At 43.0% G+C, this 24,616-nt stretch overlaps 1 protein-coding gene across 11 annotated transcripts in view; it reads left to right on the top strand.

The window, feature by feature from the left end:
- The window catches only part of TFDP2 (transcription factor Dp-2), a 626,881-nt gene extending 606,037 nt beyond the window's left edge, over positions 1-20,844 (top strand). For 7 of the 11 annotated variants that reach the window (XM_078666406.1, XM_078666403.1, XM_078666411.1 and 4 more), the window contains 2 exons: positions 11,619-11,826; positions 12,702-20,844. In XM_078666406.1, the coding sequence (XP_078522532.1) occupies positions 11,619-11,826; positions 12,702-12,885 (392 nt within the window). In that variant the 3' untranslated portion in view covers positions 12,886-20,844. The remainder of the gene's footprint in view (positions 1-11,618; positions 11,827-12,701) is intronic. The other 4 variants (XM_078666407.1, XM_078666405.1, XM_078666412.1 and 1 more) reach the window with 1 other exon arrangement.
- The last annotated feature ends 3,772 nt before the right edge of the window (positions 20,845-24,616 follow it).

Genomic DNA, 24,616 nt, shown 5'->3' with positions numbered 1-24,616 from the left:
GCCACCACATGTCGCCCCAGAGTTCCGCTTGTTTGCCGAAGACCATAATTTCCGTCTTTTTTGCGTTCAACTGGAGACAGTTGGAGGTCATCCAGCTGGCAACCGCCCGTAGTCCGTTCTGGAATCTTGGGGCCTCCAACCCTGAATCCCCGCTGATCGTGACCGCCAGCTGAGTGTCGTCAGCGTATGACCTGTGTATTGGGGCAAATTAAAGTTTTTGGGTAGACAACCAGAACTGACCAGTTTGAGTGCTTTGAAGTATTTTTCCATAACCATAATCTCACTGTGTTTTCTTTAGGGAATTCCTGACGTTTTGTTAAACATACGTTAATATCTTACAAGCAAAAGAAACATAATTTACCCATGAAAGAGTTTTTAAGGATATATTGAATCCAACTCACGCATTTTTTGTTTATACTATTCTCACACCTCTTTTGAACAAACCTATGCTGTGCATGGCCAACTATTATATACAGTGGGGCTTGGTCTCTAGCTAGCCCCTGTACCCAGTTTGCCATGTGGCCACCCCCTGCTGCATTTAGCCTTCGGCTATACTCTGCTTGAAGCAGGGCCTGGTTTATGGCCAGACTCCTCTGCCCAACCTCATATCTGGCCAACTGCTGCCTCGCATGGATTTCGGCTGTTTGGGTTTGTGAGCTCCCATTGGACGATAAGAGAAAATGTTCCCTTATTTAGTAGTGTGTTTGTTTAAAAACATGGGTCCACAGACCCCCGGCTGCTGACCCAGGTCTTCAGTTGGTCCACAAATTAACAAACAAAATATACAATTAATTTATCCTTTCAAAGCCTGCCCAACACATTTTTCTAACATAAATAAATGTGCCTGATTCGTTGGGGTCCCAAGGCCACTCTGCCGCAGTTAGCACCGATTGTGGTGCTGGCAGAATCTGGCACCATTTTCCATTGCTCCTGCATGTGTGGGAGGACCTGATTTACTACTCCCGACTGGTGGGAGCAAAGAAGTAGTTTCTGCCCTGGAGAGTGCGGGCAGCATATGCCCGCACTCTTCCAGGCAGCAAACTGCAGTGTCACAGTCCATTGGGTTCCTGGGACACTGCTTATATCTGGCTCTGGGGGATGGGGTCCCTGGGGCTGTTCTACTGGGCGGGAAAGGGGGCTGAATGCCCATTCCCCTAAAAAGGAAATGGCCCAAGCATCACATTTAGTACCGCACCGCATTAAAGTCTCCCCCAAGCACCCAGGGGTATGGAGCCCATTCAGCTAGCACAGTTGACAAGTGTGTATAAAAAGCTTCTTGCTCTATATTGGATGCATATACGCAGTCAAAGACTATCAAGTCCCCATCTAGGGTGCCGCTCACCAGCACATAGCAACCCTGTGTGTCCACCCTTGAGTCCTATAGCCCAAACGGCACTCCGGCTCATAGCCAGATTGCTGCCCCACGTGCAAAGGCCGAGTAGTAGTTGTGGAAATGTTGGTCTCACCAACACTTATGTAATTTGTAGGCTTCTGTGGCAATCAGATGGTTTTCTTTGAGGAAGGTAATATGGGCCTGGAGCCGGTGTAGCTGGGCCTATGCATTTTTTGTACATTCCAGGTTACGAGTTTATATTGCTTCGTCACTGATGCCATCTATATATCTAGAACATTGAATACACATCTAGGTGCGGTGCACCTGCAAACAGCCCCCATCCCCGCGATAGTGGTGATACATGTAAACATTGTAAAAAAAGAACCCTTTCCCAAAATAACTCGGGTCATTGATTGTGGGTCGTTCCACCAAACCTGTAAACGAAAGGTTAACATTTCAAACTTTAAGAACCAGGTGCATCTGCTATAGGGGTGCCACCAGCCTACCCAGCTAGGCATGTTGTAGTGGCTTAATTTATTCTGGAGAGCAATCAAGGACCATCCAGCCCCCGGGTCCTGAACTCGTGCCTAGGATGGTTAGTATGTCAGTTCCATAATGAGGTACTTATCATGTTATATCAGGGTGGACGTTTAGTAGCAAAAAGAGGCAGTCGCTTGCCCCAGTCTGTGGGAACGTTCGTGCGTGTGTGTATCCAGGAAGCATGCTTACCATGAGGGTGCATAACATTTATGTGGGGTACTATATTGTGGTTTGAGCTTTGCCTGACATTTGTGGCGAGGTCCTCCCCAAATGTCATCTGCAGTTGGTGGAGTAACTGTAGGGAACAGCACCACACTTCCCACTGTATTTGATCGGAGGCACTATTTAGGGATGAGTTGGAGCTGATGAGTGGATGCGGTGTACCCAATGTGATTTCAGAACAAATGACTGCCAGTTGTCCCTCCTGTACCTGCTGTTGGGAGGGAGTCCCCTGTTCTCCGCCGCCCCCTGTGTGCAGGGTCCTTCCGCGTCTTCTTCATCCTGCATCTCACCCTCGATGGTGCTGTTGCTGTCCGCTCCAGTCTCCGGGAATTTGGGAAATGTTGATCCAGCCAGTCTAGGACCTGATCCGAGTTTTCGAAGAAGTGCGCCTGTTGATTTTGAAGTGCCTTGAGTCTGGCTGGGAAAATGAGGACGTATGTGAGGCCTTCATCTCTAAGCCATTTTTTGGCCTCCTGAAAGAAAGCTCACCTCCACTGGACAGTAACGGTAAAATCCGGGAAGAGAGAGACCCTAACATTGTCAACCAGGATAGGTGCTCGGTCTCTGATCGCTTGCAACGGTGCATCGCGATCCTCATAATTAAGGATCCTCACCACAATTGGTCACAGAGGAGTACTGGGGATTGGTTTCTTGGTAGGGACCCTGTGGGCCCTCTCAACCACAAATGTGCAAGATCCCTGTGGGAGTCAATGCCGTCCGGTGGCATTCCTATATAAACTTGGTGGCTTGCGTACCCTCCTTGCCCTCTGGATAAAAACGTTGTTGCAGCGAGCTCTCCCCTCCACATCCTTTCCCCGTTCTTGTAATAGATCCACTTGATGCTGCAGCGGGGCCACTTGTGTAGTGGGTTGTTCATGGCCTGGGATCAATGTCAAGAGCGTCAGTTCTTTCGCTTTGACCCTGTCCGCTTATTTGCAATAGTCATCTTTTAATTGGCTCACATCTGTGGTGATGGCCCCCAGTCGTTGCTCCATCACGTGCCATGATTCTCTGACTTCCTGTTGGATTATGTCCAGTTTATCCAATGGGGGTGTTTCTCTGGAAGAGGCCACGTCAGTATCTGCGGTCTGAGCTGGGGGAGCTATCCAATGAAGGTATCCAGGAGTGAGCCCACAAGACTGACCTGTCTGTTTTAGTCCAAGTGCGCCTCATTGTTGGATTTACCAAACACTAGTAAGTGATTATACTCTCCTAGGTCTGTGGTCTCACTGCAGCACTTTGGGCGCCTCCCTAGATGAACCATCATCCGCTGAATCAGCGTCACATCCAGAGGGCATCTCAGGGGATTCCCTCCAGAAATTTCTTGTCCAATTTTACCTGGGTTCTCAAATCGAGGACCTCGGGTCCAGCCTGTTTAGGATCCCACTTTAGGGGCGCTAGGGTTTCTGTTCAAGACCAGCACCCTCAAGCCTTGTCATTAGGCTCACCTGTCACCAGACCAGGCCCCCTTTTTTCCCCATTGCCTGCCAATCTCTTCAGGTGTGCCTTTCCCCCGGGCCCTCTAAGCATGCCCTCCACTCAGCCAGCCCAACTGTACCTCTATCAGGAAGGAATCTCAACAACAAGCCAGAGAAAGAAAAGCACCAGTTCACTGTATAGGTTTCCTCTTCCCAGGGTTTCTTTACACTGCGCTTCATCTAGCCAGGCCCTCAAGGGGGGCCAGAGCATGATGTGTGCTGCTCTCCCCGGGCCCAACAGTCAGTCAGTGTGCTCCATCTGCCATCTTGTTTTCTCCACTCAGCCCCCTCCAACACTTGGACCAGGGATAGGTTCCAAAAGCAGGCCAAGGGAAGAAATGCAGGGCAGGCGACATGCAATTGGGATCAACTAAGGCACAGCATGGGCCGCCTCCTCCGCCCAGAGGCCAGTCAATGGGGCTCCCCCCACCGGGGTCTGGCACTGTGTCTTTCTGCCGTCAGTGCTGTATAGTGTGGTGGCCGCCTACAACAACCCTTAAAGCCCTGGCTGCAAGCTCTGTTCAGTTTCTCCACCAGTTGTCCTCCCTCACACCATGTCACCAGTCAGGCTCGGCTCCCCAGGGGGTCAGGAGCATGCTGTGCGTGTGATTCTCTCCAGGTCCGACCACCTGCCATCTTGCCTTCCCTCACCTCAGGACCATACACAGCAACCTCACCAGTATCCAAGCTGCTGGCCACCTGGCCTGCGCGCCTTGCAGCTGGACACAACCAGCAGCTGAGATCCGGTGACTCCAGTCTTCCTCCTGGGGCACAGGCAGGCACCAACTCCCAGGGTCAGCCTCCACCCGCCATTTTGGTAGTGCGGTGTGCCCACCGACTTCGTCTTGGGAGTCTCAGTAGCCCCTCTTGGCTCAACAGCTGGGCGACCACAGTCTCGCTGTTCGTCCCTCAATGTCGCCGACTCAAGTACGGCCATCGGTGGCACTGGACCGAGTATAATTAGGGGTGAATTTCGGGGCCCCGTCGCAGGAGCTCACCAGCTACACGTTCGCCATGCTCAGGTGTTGGCCACGCCACCCGCACACCTCAGGCTCATTTATCTTTAAAACAAAGAAACAGGCTTCTTTTCCCCCCCACTATTGCAGGGAAAAAACACCTTTTTCTTTTTATATTTGTTCACGGGCGCTATGTGGACAGGGTATCCTTACCACCTTATACTGTTTAAAAATAAAGGACAGTAATAAGTCCCATAGTCCTGTAAATGCAGTAGCAACATTTCTTTTCATGTTGCAGCCAGCCATCAGAGCGCTCGCTCCGAAAAGTCCCCTTCAGCCAATCGGAAGGAATACATTTTTGAATTTCAAACCAACGGTGCAGCTATATAAAGTTTTCAAACCTTAATTTCTTGAAAACTAGTGAATGGATTTACACAAAATCGAAAACAGCATGCTTTTTGGACCAAGATCTAGCTTTCTGACAAGATAGCTGTTCAGTTTTTCTGTCTAAGTTTGAGGACACCCCCTCCCCCAATTCTTTTCTCGGCCCACGCTTGACGAATCACTCCGAAAACTTTCCAAAAAGGAGCTGAGGTGGATGACCCTGTTTTTGGAAAGTTTTGTGAAGATTTGTCAAACAGCCCCAAAATGATTAGCAAACTTAAAAATCTGTTTCCTATAGTAACTAGGTCCTAACTTTCAGTACAGAGTGGCAACACTGAAATTAGCCAATTATGCTAATCAACGCACACACAGCACAGACCATAACTTGCATCACACAATATGATGTTGTGTTTTTGTGCCATTGGCAAATTTGTGTTTTGAGCTGATACTGAGAGCTACGAGAGCTGCGAGAGACAGCTGGTGTGTCTCTCGATAACCATAACTGTCAAGTTTCAGTAGTTTTACGCATTTGATCCAGAACCATAACTCGCATTTAACTGTATTTTTCAGGCAATTTTATTTTTTTGATTTATTAACAACCCTGACTGATGACACCCTGGACATGTGCAGCAAGAGGTTAGATGCAAGTCCTTGACCTCTATTTTAGGTGTCGAGGATTTACATATCCAAGTACTTCGAACAGCGAATCCCATGACATTTTGGTGATTTTTTTATTTTAGATTTCAACCGGGATGAGGGGCCCATTGAAGGTCCCACAACTCTGGCCTGGGGTTCAGGTTCTGCCTGCGATGCCTCCTTTCTTTAACCCCTCCCATGCGCCCGCGATTTTGCGGAAGTGCAGCACTTGGCCGACGGCAGCACCAGCGAGGTAGCGTTGCCGTCGGCAGCATGGAAGGGGTTAAATATGTAGGACATGGGGACTGTGCTCCAAGTACTGTAATAGTTGCCGTAAGAGAACTTTTTCTATTGTGGCAGCCAATAAGTTCTCTTGGATCCGAGTACCAACTCTGGTTCCACGCATCCAAAAGGGGTGACCGAAAAAAGGCTTATTTCAGATTTTCTTTTTTTATGTTTGGAATTTTCAGATTTGCAAATTCTACACAACTTTCAAATGGCACAGGTATATAAAAGTGTAGGCCCTCTACAACCTGCTCTGCAACTTTTCTTAGATGCTAATATCTCATAAGCTACTGAATGTATGTAAGAAAGTGGCACTGTATATACTGCACCAAAGTGAGGTACAGTGTTTGCAGAGTCCAGCAGTCCCCAGGGGTTTGGCAGAGGCTAAAGTGAGACAGAACCTTACTCTCTAAAGTGGTAGCTTGGTCGACAGTAAGGCAGTATCAGAGGACAGTGTAAAGCATTTGATGTACACACTCAGTCAGCAAATGGTCTCACACACACAAGAACTGAACTCTAGGCCAATTGTTTTGTATACAAAAAAATACTGTTGTTTTATTTCTAGAACCAAGCAAGCCTGGTGCAGGTAAGCATAAAAATACTTTTCAGTAGTAAATTACTTGTATGAACACAGTTCAAAATAGCAGTGCAACTAGTACTGGTTTTGGTTACAGTTTTAAGAAAGCAGATTGCAACACATTGCAGGTATAGTACATTCAATTGAATGGGCTTTTTAAGTAAAATGCAGTTAATTACTTTTCAGATTACTTTTGCTAACACAGGACTGGATCCTGGATTCAATCCTGGGACATTTCCTGAAAACAGGTGAGTAAATGCGTTTTGGTTAAAGGTACGATTTTTAAGGAATATTATTGTATTTCAAAAGTTGACAGAAACGTTTTCACATAGACCAATGTTATCCTACGGGCAGAAATTCACTTAGCATGTAAGTTAGGTTATCATTACTTTTTCTTACTCAGTTCTGGATCCTGGATTCAGCACTGGGACATTTCATGAAAACAGTTGAGAAAATGCATTTTGGTTATTCGGCTGATTTTTAGGGAATATTTGCAGTTTTCAAAAGTTGACACTTAGAAACTTTTTGGTAGAAAAAGTGTCAATGTTATCCTATGAGGAAAAATGAGTTATCGGTTTGAAGGTAAGTAATTGGTTTTTTGAGTTAGGGTTCTGGGGTTAGACTCAGGGGTCTCCCAGGGTCAGTGATGCACTGTTATTGCACCCTCAGCGGCACTTGGGCAGCCGGGTGCAGAGTGTTGAGGCGCAATGTTATCCAATTGGGGATAGGGGGGACTCAGGTTAGTGGCAGCTGGCAAGCAGGCCACAGGGTTGTGGAAGCAAAGCTCCTAGGGTCAAGCTCAGGGCATGTTGGGGACCAAGTTAGCACCAAAGGGGCACCCTCAGCGGTGCTAGGGCAGCCGGGTGCAGGGTACTGTTTTGAGGTCGGGTGCCCTGTTGATTTCAATGGGAATTCTCCGGGACAAAGAAACACTGCAGGCTCGGGGACGAAGATCTTCCAGGAGTGACCACCACTTCGAGGGGTAAGTTGGGATGTAGAGGGATGTTTAGGAACCGCTGGGTTGGGCACACAAGGCCGTGAGCGTTGGGTGCAGGGGTGCCTTTAGACATCGGATTTTCTTACCCGCTCTGGTCGCGGTAGGAGGGGCCCTCTGGATTGAGGCTGCAGGCATCGTCTGGAGGCTTGAGGCAGGTCAGGGGTCGCCAGATCTCGGGTCAGGATCGTTGGGGGGGGGACCTCCTTGTGGTGTTTGTTCACTTAAACACGGGCCGGACTCGGCGGGTGCAGAGTGTGCTGAATTTGCGGTTCCTGGTTGGCACCAGAAGCTGCAGTTCAAACACATCTGGTGTTCATGGGAGAAACAGCTTGGGAAGTGAATGCAGGCAGGTCCTCCGGGGTCTGAGGTTGCTGGCCGCTGGACACAGCAGAATTTCGCAGGATCAGGTTAGAGGGGAGACAGGCCTGTAGGGCGGGGGCCAGGTCAGTGGGCATCGTCCTCGTGTTAGCTCTGCATGGCTTCTCGTCCTTCTTCTTTTCTTGTTGTTGCTGAATCTGCGGAAGGACGGTTCAGGGTGCCCCTAAATGCTGAATTTGGGGGCATTACAGTTAGGTAAAGATCAGGGACCGATGGGTCTCTTCCCTGGGGTGGGTACACCCCCTATTCTGCCACCCTCCAGAGGGGGCAGGAGCCTGTCCCTGGTTGCCTGGGTTCCCCCTCATCAAGATGGCGGGGACTCAAGGTTGTGCTTCACCTCGCCTCCTCCACCCTTGGGATGGAGTTGGCAGAGGTGGGCACACCTCTCTTCCTCACTTTGTTTTTCCCACCAGGTCACCCGCCCAAAGTGGGGGGGTAGAACCAGTGGGGACCAGTTGCTGAGTACAGCAAGTGGTCTGGAGAGGCTCCTTCTTGAACCTTCGTGAACCCTGCCCATCCTGGGGAGGAGGCTTGGCACCTCGTCACAGCATTGTTTCAGGCCCCCAACAGCGGCAAGCTCTTGACCCAGGGGTCCAGAAACATGTATGGGGGTGGCAGCCTCTGCAGCCACTCAGTCAAGAAACTGGGAGTTGGTCGAGTTTCAGGGGGCATCTCTAAGATGCCCTCTGTCGTGCTTTTTACATTAAATCCCACACTGGCATCAGTGTGGGTTTAATGTGCTGAAAAGTTTGATACCATACTTCTCAGACTTCAGTGTAGCCATTATGGTGCTGTGGAGTTCGTAATGACAACCTCCCTGCACCATATACTCTTAGTGGCAGGACTGCACTTACAATGCCCAGGAATTGACCTGGGTACCATAGGAGTACAGGGCTCATACACCTGAACCCTCACCATTGGCATAGGGCACCCAGCTAGAGGGGTGACTGATGTATGCCAGGGCAGTGTGTTGTGGGCATGGCACACAGGGATGTGTGCCATGCCGACTCTTTGTTTTGTTCTGCACCAAGACACGCAGCCTGCCAAGGCGCTGTGTGTGTGTGTCATGGCACAGAGCCTCTAAGGGTGGCACAATAAGTGCTGTAGCCCTTAGGGGCTGTCTCTGGTCACAGTGCCCTGGGAACCTAGGATACCATTTACCAGGTGCTGACATGTGGCCAGAGATGCCAATTGGGTTTAGGCTTCAACGCAGTTTTAGGGAAGGAACACAGGCATTGGGTACCTGATTGGCAGGAGCCCAGGGCACTCAGTCAAAGCACATCAGCAGTTCAGCAGAAAAGTGGGGGCATACCACGCAAGAAAGAGGGCACTTTCTCACAATGTATTAGCAGTAAAATCAATCAAAGTTGGATTTCTGAGTAAAGTTCTGCTTTAATGGTAAAGTTCTTATCAATCTGTTCATCGGTTTGGGCTGTGGGAGCAAAAATTGGGGGGGGGGAAATGTCTTCACCTGCCATTGAATTTTTAGGTCGAGCCTAAATTTTAATAGTGAGTGCAGCGCCCGCTTCAGGGACAACGCGCTGTTTGTTTATTTATTTTTTACTTTAAAATGGAGCGCGGTGCCACCTAAAGGACGCCGCGCTCAGTTTCTTTCTTTTTTTTTTACTTTAACACTGAGCGCGGTTCCTGCTTCAAGAACATGGTGCTCAGTGATAAAAAAAAAAAAAAGCAGCGCCCCTCTCAGTTTTAAACTTAAAAAACGATTTGCAATGCAATAGGTCTCGCATTTACGCGAGTTTAAGCTATTGGCATTGTAGATGACAATGCCTTTTATTTATGTTTTAAAAAACAAAACAAAAATAATAGGCATTGTCATTTACAATGCAACTCATGTAAATGCGAGACCTATCGCATAGCAAATGCTTATTTTTCCTGTGGGCAGATCCCCACGAAACTTGCCATGGGAATGTGTAGCTGACTAAGTTAGTAAAGTGCTACAATTCATGCATGTCCTTCTACAGGGCCAAAAGTCATAACACTTATGTTATTTGTTGTATAAGATTGATATACTTTTCATATTTAGAAAAACATGGGGCTGAAACCAAAACGACCTTGTTTAGTTCATTGGAAGATGGTTATCTTTTGCCTTTTTATTATATCCTAACTGCTGCTGTATGGGATAAGCCTGTTCTCAATTACATCCTATAACCAACTGTATATGATGTGTGAAAATGTAAATAAAGGTTAAAAAAATATATATCATATAAATATACATTTTATGCAGAAAGCACATTTTTTGGTTTGCTAATAACTTTGCCGCCATTTGCTGCATCTCACAAAACTTTCCCCAAAAATGTTCTTCCATCTCAGCTCCTTCCATGACAAGTTTCGAGGTGAGCTGTTAAGCGGGGCTTGATAATAAAGAGGGGGGGGGGGTAATAACATATTTCCCCATCCATTATCCATAGAAAGTAACTATAACTTGTGCACTAAAGTAACTATAACTCCCGCCCACTGCAGTGGCTGCTAATTACTTCCCATGACATGCTCTATGATATCACTGCAACATCAGGAATGAGATTGATGAAAACGCTGTGCATGGCAGGGGCGCAAGTCATAGTTACTTAAGATAACTGTAACTGTTGAATTTCAGCGTTTATTTAGTTTAAAACGGTATGTTTTAACTAACATTTTCACTTAACTCTCTTATAAAGGATATCTCCCTCTCTGGGACAGGGTGTTAAGATACTTAACCGTTGGCCTCCTTTGATGAGTTTTCTAACTTATTTCAAGGTGTCATAACCATTGTGCACTTGGGTATGTCTGAAGAAAATATTATGCATACGACCATGACATTGACCACAAAAGCAAAAGTAAGCATCTGCAGGTCTTGCTTTGGAGAAGAATGGTTCCCTGTTTCTTGTGCTGTAATGTGTGTCTAACCTAACTAGTAAGGGGCAACTATTGGGTAGAGAATAGTTTTGTTTTTTTCAAAACAACACTGTCAGGAGCCTTTGTGATGACTATTACAAATATACAACCCAATTTACAGGCACCAGCTTTTTGGGATTTTGCTTGTGCTTTACCTGTTTGAGCACACAATACCGTTCAACCCATTCACTAATGTGTAAATAGTAACATTGGTGCTTTCATAATGGTTTGCTACAGCTGCTAATTAGAAAAGCGACTTAACATGTGTTTTCTGCCGAAGGACTCATTACTTTGTTGTACAAGGAAAAGACATTAATTACTGGTCTTTCTTGTTTCCCCAAAATGGTTACATTTTAATTCATATGAGATGACGTTTTCCTTCTGTCATTCTTTGCTGAAGCATACAGAATGCTTCATGGTGTGACGAGTACTCTTTAAAAACAATAATACATTGTTGTCCACTGGGTGGACCCTTACAGGTCTGAGGGGTAGTCTCTACAGCACCCTCCCCTCGGCTGGGGACCCATGCTCTTGCTGCCAGATCCAGGATAAGTGTTTCTTTTTCGGACTTAAGAGTTCTGTTGAGTAGGTCCTATACACGCCCACTTGCCTTATGTCTAAAACGTAACGTGCATTATGTGTTGGACATCTGCTTTATAGTTGATGCTCAGTTTGTTCAAGTCATGCTGAAGAATATGATTAGCTGAATCCTTATGGTGTTGTAGATTCTATTCCCTGCACTCTCGTGCATATGATTCTAACTTATTTACTCCTAGGTAAGCTGCCATTATATGAAAATCACCTCCGCCCGTTCAACCTGAAACAGGGTGAACAGTGGGGAGTTGATACCATATTAGACAATGAGATTTCTGAGCATGTCCACGTGTGCAAAGCAGGCTGAACACAAGGAGTAACATTCATTGCCTTCATGATTTCTCAGCAGATATGTCCAGAGAATCATCTTGGATAAAGCAGGAAGTGTCCGACTCAACACCACCAACTACAGCGCCGACATGGATAAAGCAGGAAGTGCTTGATCTCCCACAGCAGACCGCAGGACCCACTTGGATAAAGCAGGAGGTCTTAGAAACATCTCAGCAAGTGTCCACCTTGAGCATGACGAGCTCCGCCTCTATATCACACGCAAGGTGAGCAAGGGAATATTTACCTTTCAAGAGGGCACTGAGCCACCCTGTGTTTTTCTTCTCACGCATTGGGTGGCAGACTTTTTTCTTGTATCATATGTTCTCTTTAAATTTTAATACTTTACTGTTTGTGAGAAAGAGCCAGCAGGGTTGAAGATACCTAAAAAACTATTTTAATTTGTATTTGATAGCTCATAGAAGAGCTCGCTGAAAAGCGAAGCCTAGTCTAACTCAATTGTTGCTCTTTAAGCCATTCTTGTAGGTGCAGCGTCCACGTGACCTTATCAGGGAACCGCTTACACATTTGTATCATAAAGCACATTAACTCTATTACTGTAATATAGTGATGTTACCTTATCATTTATTGTGCACAGCGTCCAAACCCACATCAAGTGCAATATGGGAAAATCAATAAAGCTCGGTGGATCAGCTCTGTTGTGACACAGCATCGCATAACACCACATCACTGAGTCGTGCATTTGAATACCTGTTATAAACCACTTTTTAGACCTTTTGAAAAGTATTAGCCCTGCCGACTCACACGGTGCCACTGTGTTTCACAATATCGGCTCCCTTCACACGGTCACCCCATGAGAAGCTGATTACACACAATAGCAGGGAAAATGAGCTGAAAACCACTACACAGATTGAATTTCCAACTCATCTTTGAGGCTTTGAACAGCTAGTGTGAGCAGAGGTTTTGTAGGTTTGGGAGGGGTCAAAAGTCTCCCTTTAGTACTTCTCTGCTTGATGCCCCGCCCACTTCAAGCCCCCCTCCACCCACAGTACCATTTTTATTTCTAGTTGGCAGGTGTGTAGTGTGCATAGTAATTTAAAGCAAAATAAAACTAACCTATGGATGTTTGCATTCCGTTTAGTGCCGAGGGAACAGGCTATGATGCAGAAGTGGCCTTAGCAACCGGGCTGTTGATGACCTCCAACAGTCACCTGTCCAGCAGTGAAACATCACACTACTCTGAATCGCGAGGAGAAACCCCTTGCTCATTCAACGATGATTATGACGACGAGGACGATGATGACGATTTCTCCTCCCCAGAATAACCACTGTTGAAAATGGACAGGAATAAGCTGCTTGTGTGTGTGTGTTCCCAGTATGCACCGTTGTGATGGTGGGATCACTGTTCGCATTGTGCCACACCGTAGAAAATATACATGCACACTAATAAAATGCGAAAAAAATGTATGAGGGTCACTTGAATGCAGTAGTAGAGCACACAATTTAATTGTTTGTGAAGAGCAAAGAAAACACAAAAGGAACATAATACATGCTCTAAGTAATGAGCACTTGCATTTCATGTACCCATGTTTATTTTCCAATACAGGAGGCCTGCTTACTGTAGTGTTTTTTATTTTGTAATGGACCATGCTGTCACCCAAGACTGCAGATGAAACCACACTCCGTAGAGAATAGTACTGCTGGCGGACCTACATGACCAAGGAAAACTTGACTGATTGTACATAAAATAATAGAGAACCTATCAACTCACATTTTCAGTTTTTCACCTGAAATACTTTTCTCGGTAGATCTTAACATAGATAGATACTTTTACTTAGACAGGTCTGGTTTGATACTGGTGAACTTTTCATCCGACGCTCTTAAAGAATAATTTGTGAATTAGGCCTCTTTAGAGTTGTCATATAAATCGTATGCCCTGGGGCCCATTAACAATGTTAACATCCTTAAAAAGTGAGAAAAGACCCTTTGGGGTGACAGGAAAGGGGTTTTAAGAGTGCATTTACATAACCATGTTTTTTCATCCTTAAGATAAGGATCCCAATGAACAAATGGGCCTCAAATGTTCTATGCACCCAAAACAAGATGTTGACTGGCTAAAGAACTAATTAAAACTCTTGATTACTACAATTTCTTTAAGAGAAAGATGAGTTTATGTCCTGCTATTTTGAGAATCCTTGTCTTAGGCAGTAGCATCTTAAAGACATCAGAGCTACCAGAGTATATGTCAAGTGGTAAATACTAAACCCCCTTGTAAGGCTGCAGTGTTTAGGAGTCCCTTCTGATTCGAGCTGTAATTCTTATTAGAAAGTCATTGATGTTGAAAATTTAGAAATGTTTTATCTCTGCTGCTAAACCGATTTTGGATCTGACCAGTCTGTGTGTAGGATAAATAATCAATTCTATCAATTGTCCTCAAAGTGGAATTCTTGGTTAGTTGAAAATTCTCATCATTTCTTGATTTAAATCTTGGTTGTTGCCTTTCACTTGTTATTAAAAATACTCCGTCTATGTTTGTTAATTGTTGTGAGACAGAGGGTGTGTGCGCTGTCACCCCAGATGCCAGTGTCTATTTGAAAGATCCCAGTTTACAAGGTCCTTCTTTTGTGTTTTATGCCAATGTGGATGATTTATGCAAGTCCAACCGCTATTCTTTGCTTCGTATATGAAACTTCAAGCCCATGACTTTAAAATGATAGTGGAATTAATGATGATTATTTTGGTGCAAGGGTATGTAACATACTCCTGTGTGCAATAGCGCACAAGTAAGTGTGAATTGTTGCTTCAAAGTAGCTCTGCACAAGAATAATTAGCTGACAGTGCTGCTGTGCTTCGAGATGACCACATTTTGCCTTAATCAAAGTTGCCTTGCAGGCCTTGGCTATTCTTGGAAATTTGAGAAAAAACGTATTTCAAAAGCTTTCGTGAATGAATAGTTCAATCTCCTGTAAATCTCTTGCAATCAACTGTTCTTGCCAGTATCCTTCTGCCAGTATCCTCTATCCTCCATGATCTTCTTTTTTTTTAACCCAATACAAGCAAACAGTGTCTGTGTCCATGTTGTATCTCCTGCATTTTCTTTAAAGGGCCAAGCTAACTTCAGACTTCATGGTAAATGTCTGTAGTATCCAGCGACACCCAGTGCATTGTTATGTGGCATGCCCTTTGTTCCATTGTTATGTGGCACATTTGGAAGCTCGGAACTGGAGAGGGGTACTGTAGAAACGTCAGTATCTGATGAACGGCCTAAGTTGCAGTGAAGAAACATCCCTTGAACTTCTAAACTTGTAATGTTACATTTCCAAAGCTGTTTTAGGATTATTTGCTTTCAATTTAATTGAGTGCTTTTGCGAGAGTGTGTGTGATACCACGTGTTTCCAACACGTTTGAATCATCTCTCTGTCCAGCTCTGCAAATTTCTTTCAAAAAGCCTGATACTCTGACTTCACGACCTAGTTCCAATCGAGTATCTGCCTAATTTTATGGAAAAGCTGAAGTGCTACCATGCATAAAACTCCAGTCAATGACATTTAAATAGAGAACAAAACGCATACAGATGCTAAAGTCCATATTTAGAGTTTGCCAGACAGGGTACTCCATCACAAATGCCTGCCTTATTTATAGACAGGTGGACCGTCAGCAGAGTCCCTGTGCATTACACTGCCAGCCCTATTTAGGGTGGACAGTGTAATGTTTTTTTCTGTTTGTCACCACCATGTAAATTCTGGCAGTGAGGGACTGAAAAAACAAATGATGACCCACAATAGCCAGGGAAAAAACTCCCTGGGTGTATGGGTGTCATTAGTTATTTTGTTTTTCAGTAACAAACTCCCACTTTGTGAGTTTGTTTTTGAAAAACCAAAACTTTATTAAAGTTTTGTGAATGGCCGCTTTCTACCAAACTTTACAGTAACCGCCATGACTGTGGTTCCTATAAAGGTACAGAGATCATCGCTTGGCCAGCAGTGATCTTTAAAGTTGTCAGGCAATAGTCCATCAGGGTGGTAGACCTAATGTCCTCCACCACCCGACATAGTTCTGTCTGCCAAACGTTAAATCCCGTTCTAAGTATACCCAGATATATCCATGCTTATTAACTAAGATACATATGGTATGTTCCCAATATTTATGCTGAAGCACACCTCCTTAAATCAAAGTCATTCAAAATGTTTGAAGATTTCACAATTTGGAGAATTTCGAAAATTGTATGATTTTGCTGAAAGTGAATGAGCGTCTAATATTATGACTAAGCAGCGGATAGAGTTGTTAAATCTGCATCGTTAATTATTTTTAAGGTTACAGATAGAACGTGTGCTTTTAAATGAAGGACCCGTTGGAAAAAAGTGGAGTGGTTTGTTTTCATTCGTTTTCATGAAAAAACACCCCAAAAATGATTGGACCTCTTTTCATGGTGTTGTGATGAAATTGGACATATTTTGCAAGTGGCAATCCATGTGTTGGCAAACTACGCTTGGGAAAAACAGCCATGTGGTAGTATGAGGATTTAAAGTCCATCTGGGTGCATCAGGCTCACACACTGGATCTTGGCTTCGGACACACTGCTGGACTGCTCTGTTTTTTTCATGGCATAGCAAAGTGGCCCGTGCAACTATGAGACATCTCACAAAATAACGTAGTGCAACCACTAATGCCACACTAACAAGCACCCCATTATTGCCACACTCTTTCTTCCACACTACGGTGCTCTAAAGGTCTCTGGCACATTCATAAATTATTTAATCAAATCATGCTTAATGTTGATATATTACAAAAGAATTGTGTGCAGAGATGTCATCTCTCATCATTTACCAATTCTACTGCGATACCTCTGGAAGTCCGACCATACACTTGTGAGGTTACTTTTTTACATAACCGCACATAGTCTTAATGTGCTTGAGTAATTTTTGCCATGTGATCTACTAGTATTTGTGATGTTTCAGTTAAGACCTTAACTCCTAAAGCTATGATAGGATGAATGCACTTCATGCCCTTGTGTGACTTGAAGATAATCTGGAAAAGGTGACCAAGTGCAGTGTGGTTTCTTTAAATCTGTTAGATGTGGTAATGTGCTCTCTACTGTAGCTATCATTCAGCAGCACATATAGTCTCACCCAGGTGAACAATCATAGATTGGAATATTGAATGCTACTGCATCAACACTATGATTGCGCTTCTCATGGTGGGTTAGGGAAATTGTCACCTTAATAGATAATGTGCTTTGGCAGCTGAATAGGCACCATGAAGGGCTTACATTATTATGGTTTGTAGATGATAACATGAAGTCTGGTTAACTTACTAACTTTTGCAGGACTTCTTAACTTTATATACATATAATCAGAACATTCAACTGCACAAATGGCAAACAGATAAAGAGTGCTTTTCACTCTGGGGCAATAATCAAAAGCAGTTGATGTGATCTGTCCCCATACAAAAGTGATGTAGCTGATATGGGCACCAGAAGATTTCCAGACCAGCAAGTGGGCCATTTCTGGAAGGCTGATTTGGCTAATGTGTGCCAGAAAAGTGGTCAGCAGTGCAGCGACTCTACAGGACTCTCTATAAATGTCCTGATTTTAATGCTATATGGCCCACTCTGCCCAACAATCTATCGCTATTCTTAATCCTAAAATAGTAAACTTCCTTCATACCATAATATAGACTAGGTCAGGTGCTAAGGAGCGTTACATATCTATTGTTTCGATCTCCTCCCTTCAGGAGTACTGATATTTCTGAAATACATCCAATTCTGTTCTTCCACTTAACCTCAAATTAAAATTGACAGGGACACAACTGTACCTAACTGTCGAGACTCACTTCTGGAATTGAGAAGTGATAAAATCATATTTATCCTCACTCTGTCACATTGCAATGCTGAAATTGGACGGTTCCTGAAAAGTAAAATGGCAAGATTGAGACCGTTTTATTTTATATTCCTTACTCAAGATAACATGCCTGGTCAGCCCTTTAGCGAACTACAGAGGGTCCCCACAGAGGTGGATAGTCTGCTATTGCTTTACTTGATGCTACATGCATATTCATTTAAACTGCACTTTTCCAGTGTGAAAATAAATTTGTTGTAACATACTTTTACGTAGAAAAGTGTAGCTCCTTGTCTGGACCATGAAATGAGTTGTTCAGCTAGCAGCGCTGTTCACTCTCTGCCTTAATCTGTCAAACAGGAGAATAACATCTCCCTAGTGAAAGAAACAAAAGTCAGCAGTTGTAAAGCAGACCATGCTTGAGAAACCTCAGGATTAGAAGTCAAATCACAAATGTAGCTACAATTTTCTGTTATGATAATTTTGTGTTATAGATCAGACATTGTAATTTGCTTTTAAGATCTTGGGTTTGGTGTATAATTTATGTTGTCAATTTAAAAAAAGTAACTTAATTATGTCACCCGAAGTCCTGAGAACAGATTAACAGGAGGGTTTCATGTGTAGAAGTGGTCGATACTTTGTGGTGTTATGCCTAACACAGAATCCAAACTTATCAGATCAAACAATACGGATAAATGAAGATACAATCTTAAAGTACAGATATAAATGTGAAAGGAAAAAGTCATTGGGAAATTAGTGTTTTGTATATTAATCCTATTTTGTAGAAACTAAGTGTATATTATTTTATATCTAGTAAATCATTTAGGAAGAGTTACAGTATGATCTCTACTAAAATGTGTGTGTGTGTGTGTGTGTAAATCAGTGCAATGTACAACACAATATTAGTTTAAATTCATCAGGTGGATGTAATGCTAATGAAGACACTGAGAAATATATGGTGCAGTGCAAAGGCAGGTGAGGTTATGTTCTGGGATAAGTGTCTGTGGCTAAAGTCCAACAAATGATTGAAATGTGCAACACATGTTACCTGGGTCAAATAAACATAAGTTATACTCTTCAGACTACTAAGATTTTAAATCACACGGAAGACAATTGACGTGTGTGTCAGCTTTAACTCTTTTCTTTAAGGATAGATAGAAGCTTCTAATTGGAAAGGGTTGACTAACATAGCTATTTAAAACATCTCAAATCCTCAACGCTTACACTTTACTAGACTCTGTTTGTTCAAAATAAACCACATCCTAATGATGGCATTGGTTGCTTGTTGAATTAGATATTTTAGTTTGGTTAAAAAATCTGGCCTCTTTTATAGCTCTACAAAATAGACATGTTTCACTAAGAAACTATTTAATGGCCATGAGGAACTCCCTTTCAAGTCAGTGATTTCACAATAGTGTAAATTGCTACCTTTATGAACAAGGTCTGTACAAATGAAAAATCATCAACGTTATCTTCAGTGATATTGAATATAGCTCACTTTTTAGGCAACCGCATCATTACATTTGTGGTGTATGGCCTTATATGTTTCAGGAATTCACTCTTAATTGGAGCATAAAAACTAGCTTGGGAAATACAGTATAGAGTTTCTCAATATAAATCTGGCATATCCAATAGCAGAGTGAGACAAAACTGGTGTGTTTTGTAAGAATGTATTATATTCTTAGACATCCCTAGAAGAATATGTGGGCATCATTGAAAGAAATGGTAGAACAAAAAGTAAGGCCATTGGAAGTAACAACCAAAACTTGACGCTAGAGCACCTAATGGTCTTAATGTTGAAGTGGAGCTGCTTGTATTTCTTTAGCAAGAAGAACATTAGGCCATTTAGTTTTGGGCTTTAATAGAAGAAAGTATGATGACTTAATCTTGTAATGACCTAACTATTTATGGGATTTATGCAGTATCTTAATAGATACATTTTAATCTGCAGACCATTTAGTACAGTAAATTTCTAATAAGGAATAATGCAACACAATTATTGACTTGAGTACGATTCTGATTTCCATGGGAATTATGCCCACTTATGTCGCTGGCTATAAAAAAAAAGGTAATTTTTTTCAAAGACAAGCAGATAGATAACCACATCAACATGCAGTTTTTACAATAATTGAACTTTGAGATGATTTACTAACAGGAAGGGGGAAATCGTGAATTTGTACATTTGTGTACATAATCAGTCTTCTTCTCCCCAGTAGCCTGACGCAATATATGATAACGGAAAGCTGTAAAATTCCAGTATCGTCCACTGGCTGTTGTTGGTTGAAATGTTTCACTGATATATGTTCGTCCTGAAGAGATATCAAGAGTCAGTCAGATCCTTATTGATAGAACTGACCAGGTGCCATGACCACTAAAAGGCACATCCATTTCTAAAATATATAACTAGTTTGTAAAAATCAGAATTAGTATTAAAAAAACTCAATTTGCCCAGTGACAATTTCATTTTACATGGTTCATCTTTACCTTAGGATTGATTACTGTTCCATTTATCTAACTTAATCCAAACAAGTTTCGTTTGCACATATGTCCGTGTGTTTATTACAGCTGAATAACAGATCGCTATTAATGCAGATAATTTGCCTTGCCTATGCGTGGTGTAGGGCTTGCTTTATCAGTACTGGATCAAAGGGGATTTTGATCTGTTTCCTCTGGATGTGTATAAGTCAACATGTTTTGCCACTTTAAATTCCATTCAATCCTGCCTCCAGTTAAACGTTTGACACATGGACATCTTCCTGCCTTCCATTACTCTTTTAAAGGACATTGAAGCAGTCATTCTGGTAAATTTCGCCTGAGACCCGCCACAAAATCAACATTGACTTTACAATTACAGTTTCCTAGTATTCCACACCCAACGCTAGTTTTACCCCATGTTATCAAACTCCTTTTTTACTCCCTCAAAATAGCTTCTCATTCATCCATGTGTGTTGTGATTTTGGAAATAAATGTTGGTTGATTCACGCTGGCAATCTGGATAATAATCTGTCAACTTACCCAAGGAAAGAAGAGTTCTCAGTTTAAGGTTCATCTTCTAGCTATTCAAAAACACAATACAGGTTCGAGATAAAAAGAGGCACCTGGATAAAAGCCAACTATCCATAAGCTCAAGAACTCTGCAAGTTCATATGTGATGTGAATGATTTATTTTGTAATGCCACAGACTTTGTACATAAACACCCAGCTAATTTTTTATGGAAGTTTTATATAAACTTATTTCTGCATACAGGATCTACAAGTGCATTTTCTGAACAAGCTGCCAACGTATATTGGAGTTATACTCTCTCTAATTAGGCTCAGAAGTCTGCATCTCCATTAAAGTGGAAAATACTCATGCATTAAATGCAGACTGTCTTTAGTTAACCTATGTATGGTGGGTAAGTGGATTTGTAATGCAAAATGACAGAATAAACGACTGCAAACAATGTATTTTGTCTTTTGTATTAGCATAATTACAAAATATTGAAACAAAACGTTGTTGTACTTTATTCAGCAGACATTCTGTCCTTGCTCTTGACTTGTAGGTCTAAGAGATTAGTATATTCGAACTCTAGTTTTGAAGAGTCCCTCGCAGAACAGAGTCTAGTTTGGATGGTGAGGCTGCCTTCTCAACCCTGACTTTGCATTGCCTGGCATGTAGTGTGTCAATTGGAGGTAGGGAGTGCTGTTGTATAGTCATGATATTCATCTACTGGATTATCTGCACTGTGTAGTGTGATAATTGAAAGTCCTGTTTACTGTGCTGTACTGTTTAGTGTGTGGAGTATCTCAGAGGGTGTATGCTGTTGTGAGCAAACCACTACGCCAAATATGGCATATATGTTCTTTGTATGATCGTGCATTGGAAACATGCAAGCTTTACAGTCACTGATACATTTATCACTTAGCTGCCTTGTTTTTTTTTTATATATAAAAAAAAACTTTAGTCCTCTTATTTGACAAAGGCAGGTAGAAAGATGTAGCCGAAGGTCTGAAGAAAACTGGGCGCCACGCACCTTCCAAGATCTGTGCAACTCGGAGCCAGCCTTTTCCCACTCGCAGTTGATGAGAGGTCTAATGGCAAACCACCACTAATCTCGTCAACTTATTGAGCATTGTCTTAATCCTTGTACTAGGCAGAAATAAACCAACCCCGGGGAAACGTAATTTCACCAGTCCCTAAAGAAGAGAAAAAGAAAGTGCTAGGAGTGGTGATATCAGGGATCAAGTGATATAAAGAGGTCCCACATTCTTTCCTTGTACGAGCCCATCTGGCAGTCTAATCTAGCTATGTGTCTTGAAAAGCTTAGCCAGCTCGCCCTAGTTGGGGGGAGTCCAGAAACCCACTTTAGACTAATTTCCCTGTGTGCGGTGGCTATTAAAATAAAAAGCAGAGACAAAGTATTTTTCCCCAAGACTGTTTTGTCTATCTCCCATACTCCAAATATCACGAAAGAAAGGCTTATTTCAATATCCCGACCCAAGATTTTATTTAATACATTACCCACATCTTTCCAGAAGGCCTGGATAGCTGGACACTGCCAAAACAGATGTACTTCATCCGCATTTTCCAGTTGACATTTCGGGCAGCATCTTCTTTTATTTCCTCCCATCTTAGCGAGTTTCTTGGAAGACCAATAGACCCTGAATATGGTAAACAAATTATTCCTTCTGAGTGATGCCGAGGTCACTGAAGTCCATAGTGTAGCAACAGATACTTGCCATAGGTTTTGGGTGTCACAGCTTGGCATGTCCAGCTTCCAGATTTCTTCGGCCAGGGTCCTCCCACTATCGTCTCCTTGTACTAATGCCCAGTACCACTTTGAGACTTCCTTCCTGTAGGCTTGTATCTTCACTAAATCCATCTCGAATTCTGACTTCGCCCCAACGTTTAGTTGGGATTGTGGCCAACTTGTAGTATTTGAAACTGGATATGTTGAAGTCTGTGTTCTGACTAAGAGCATCCCATGTTAATAGCGTGCCTTCCTCCGCGAGTTGACCCCATCCTAGTAAACTAGCATTTACCAGTGGGGAGGCTAGGCTGTCCTTCAAGCACAGAGAGGTCCCTGGGGAGTTCCAAATTGGTGCCTTGCAACTATAGTATGGAATCTCTAGAATTTTATTAACCTGAATCCACATTCTGCATGTTGTAATTAGGGTCTTAAATAAATTTTTGGGGAAAAATTTGGTGTGTCCAAATTTGAACAAAAAGCCTTTGCCTTTTTCTCCCAAGTTACTTATTAGAGCCCTATATCTCAGCGACATGTCCTGGGGGGCTAACAGCTTTCGCCTAGAATTTTTCAGAAAAAAGGGCAAGTAATACAATTGAAAATCCGGGAGTGCTAATGCCCCCTCCAGCTATTTTTTCCTAAGTTTTTTTCCAGGAAATTCTCACACTCTTATCCCTCCATATAAAACTACTAAGTTGCTTGTGAAGTTTTTAAAACCAAACAGGTTTAAAAAACAAAGGGAGAGTGTTGAAAATAAAAGTAAACTTAGGGAGAATTGTCATTTTAACTAGGTTGGTCCTTTTTTAGGCTCTTGCATAAGTCGAGCAAAGTTGATATCTGCCATTTTGACCAAGTCTTTTGTTACTCGTACTCCTAGGTATCTGAACTCTGTCTTACCAGGTGTTTAAGGTGGTTGGGGTCGAGGTTGTTCCATGACATAACTTCAGTCTTATCTTCGTTGACTAAATAGCCTGAGATTCGCCCAAAGTTGCCTGCTAATTCCAAGACTACGGGTAAGGATGTCTCCAAATTATCTGTATATACTACCAAATCATCTGAGTATAGGGCCTCTTTCCTATACCAGTCCACATGCTGGAAAGGGGGGATTTTTCGGTCTACTCTTCTTGCAAGAGGCTCCAAATAGAGATTAACCAGCAGCGGTGAAAGTGGACAGCCTTGATGGGTTACCCTGTTTATCCGAAGGCTAGTGGTTAGAAAGCCATTAATCAGTGTATTTGCTGTTGGGGTAGCATGTATACCTTGGATAGCGTGGAGGAAATTACCACCAAGACCATTTTGTTCTGCAACATCGTACAGATAAGGCCAACTAACTGTATCGAAAGCCTTGGCGGCATCAACCAAAATAACAGATAAGGTGGTCCCCATCACAGAAGCTACACTATCGCACACACCAGATCTTGTGTCGAATCAGAAAGCTGCCTCCCCTTCATGAAACCCTACTGGTGTGTACCTATTAGATCTCCTAGGACCTTATCCAGTCGTCTGGCCAGAACTTGTGAGTACATTTTATAATCTGCATTTAGCAGAGAAATGGGCCTATAAGATTCAAAAAATGTTGGGTCCTTATCAGATTTGAGTATTAAATTGATCACTTCTTCACTCCATGTAGGGGGGAGGGGTGCTTGCTGTGTATAAATAGTGTTAAGCATCTTATCCAGGAAGGGGAAGGTTCCTCTTTCAGGGTTTTGTATATCTGGTTGGGAAGGCTATCGGGGCCCAGAGCTTTTCTATTCTTTAGGTTTTTGATGATGCTATCTATTTCTGCCGTGGAGATCTCTTGGTTGAGAGCTGTCCGCTGCGTGTTATTTAGACAGAGAACTGTCCTGGTTTAGCCAGTCTCTTATCTCTGGTTGCGTCACTTCCACGTCGTCCGTATATAACTCCTGGAAGAAGCTCACAAAAGCTTCCCCAATTGTCCTTTCTTCCATGCACTTACACCCTGTTTTATTATTTATTACTTCCTTAATGTCATTTCTAATCAGGTCTTGTCTTGCTTTCCATGCTAGCATCTTCCCGCATCCTTCCCCATATTCATGATTTGCCAGCCTACTAACTTCCAATCTCTGTTTCAATAGTCCCTCCAATTAATCAGATAATATCCCACTAGCTTCTGTCAATTTACTTTGTAGCTCCTCTTTTAGCGAGGCTTGGGCAGACTCACTCTTTGTTAATTTTCCCTGGATATCATCAGTGGCCTGTTCATAATTCCTAACCTTGTTCTTCCCCACCATATTCTTATAAGCAGCTATATTTATTAATTTCCCATGGAGATACGCTTTGTAAGCGTCCCAGACAATGTGTGGTGGAGCGGAATCAGTGTTTTGTTTAAAAAAGAAAAGTTTCCTCTTTCAAAGATCTTACTACTTCAGCATCCCGCAATAGGTTTCTATCTAAAGTCCACATTGTCTGTACTGGCGGGGCTTTAACCAGAATCTCTAATTTAACCGCTGCATGGTCAGATAAGTGTGACG

This window comes from Lissotriton helveticus, chromosome 11 (assembly GCF_964261635.1).
Source record: "Lissotriton helveticus chromosome 11, aLisHel1.1, whole genome shotgun sequence".
NCBI classification, from domain to species: Eukaryota; Metazoa; Chordata; class Amphibia; order Caudata; family Salamandridae; genus Lissotriton; species Lissotriton helveticus.
Note: the sequence above shows the minus strand (reverse complement) of the source record. Positions and strands in the feature narration are given on the sequence as shown.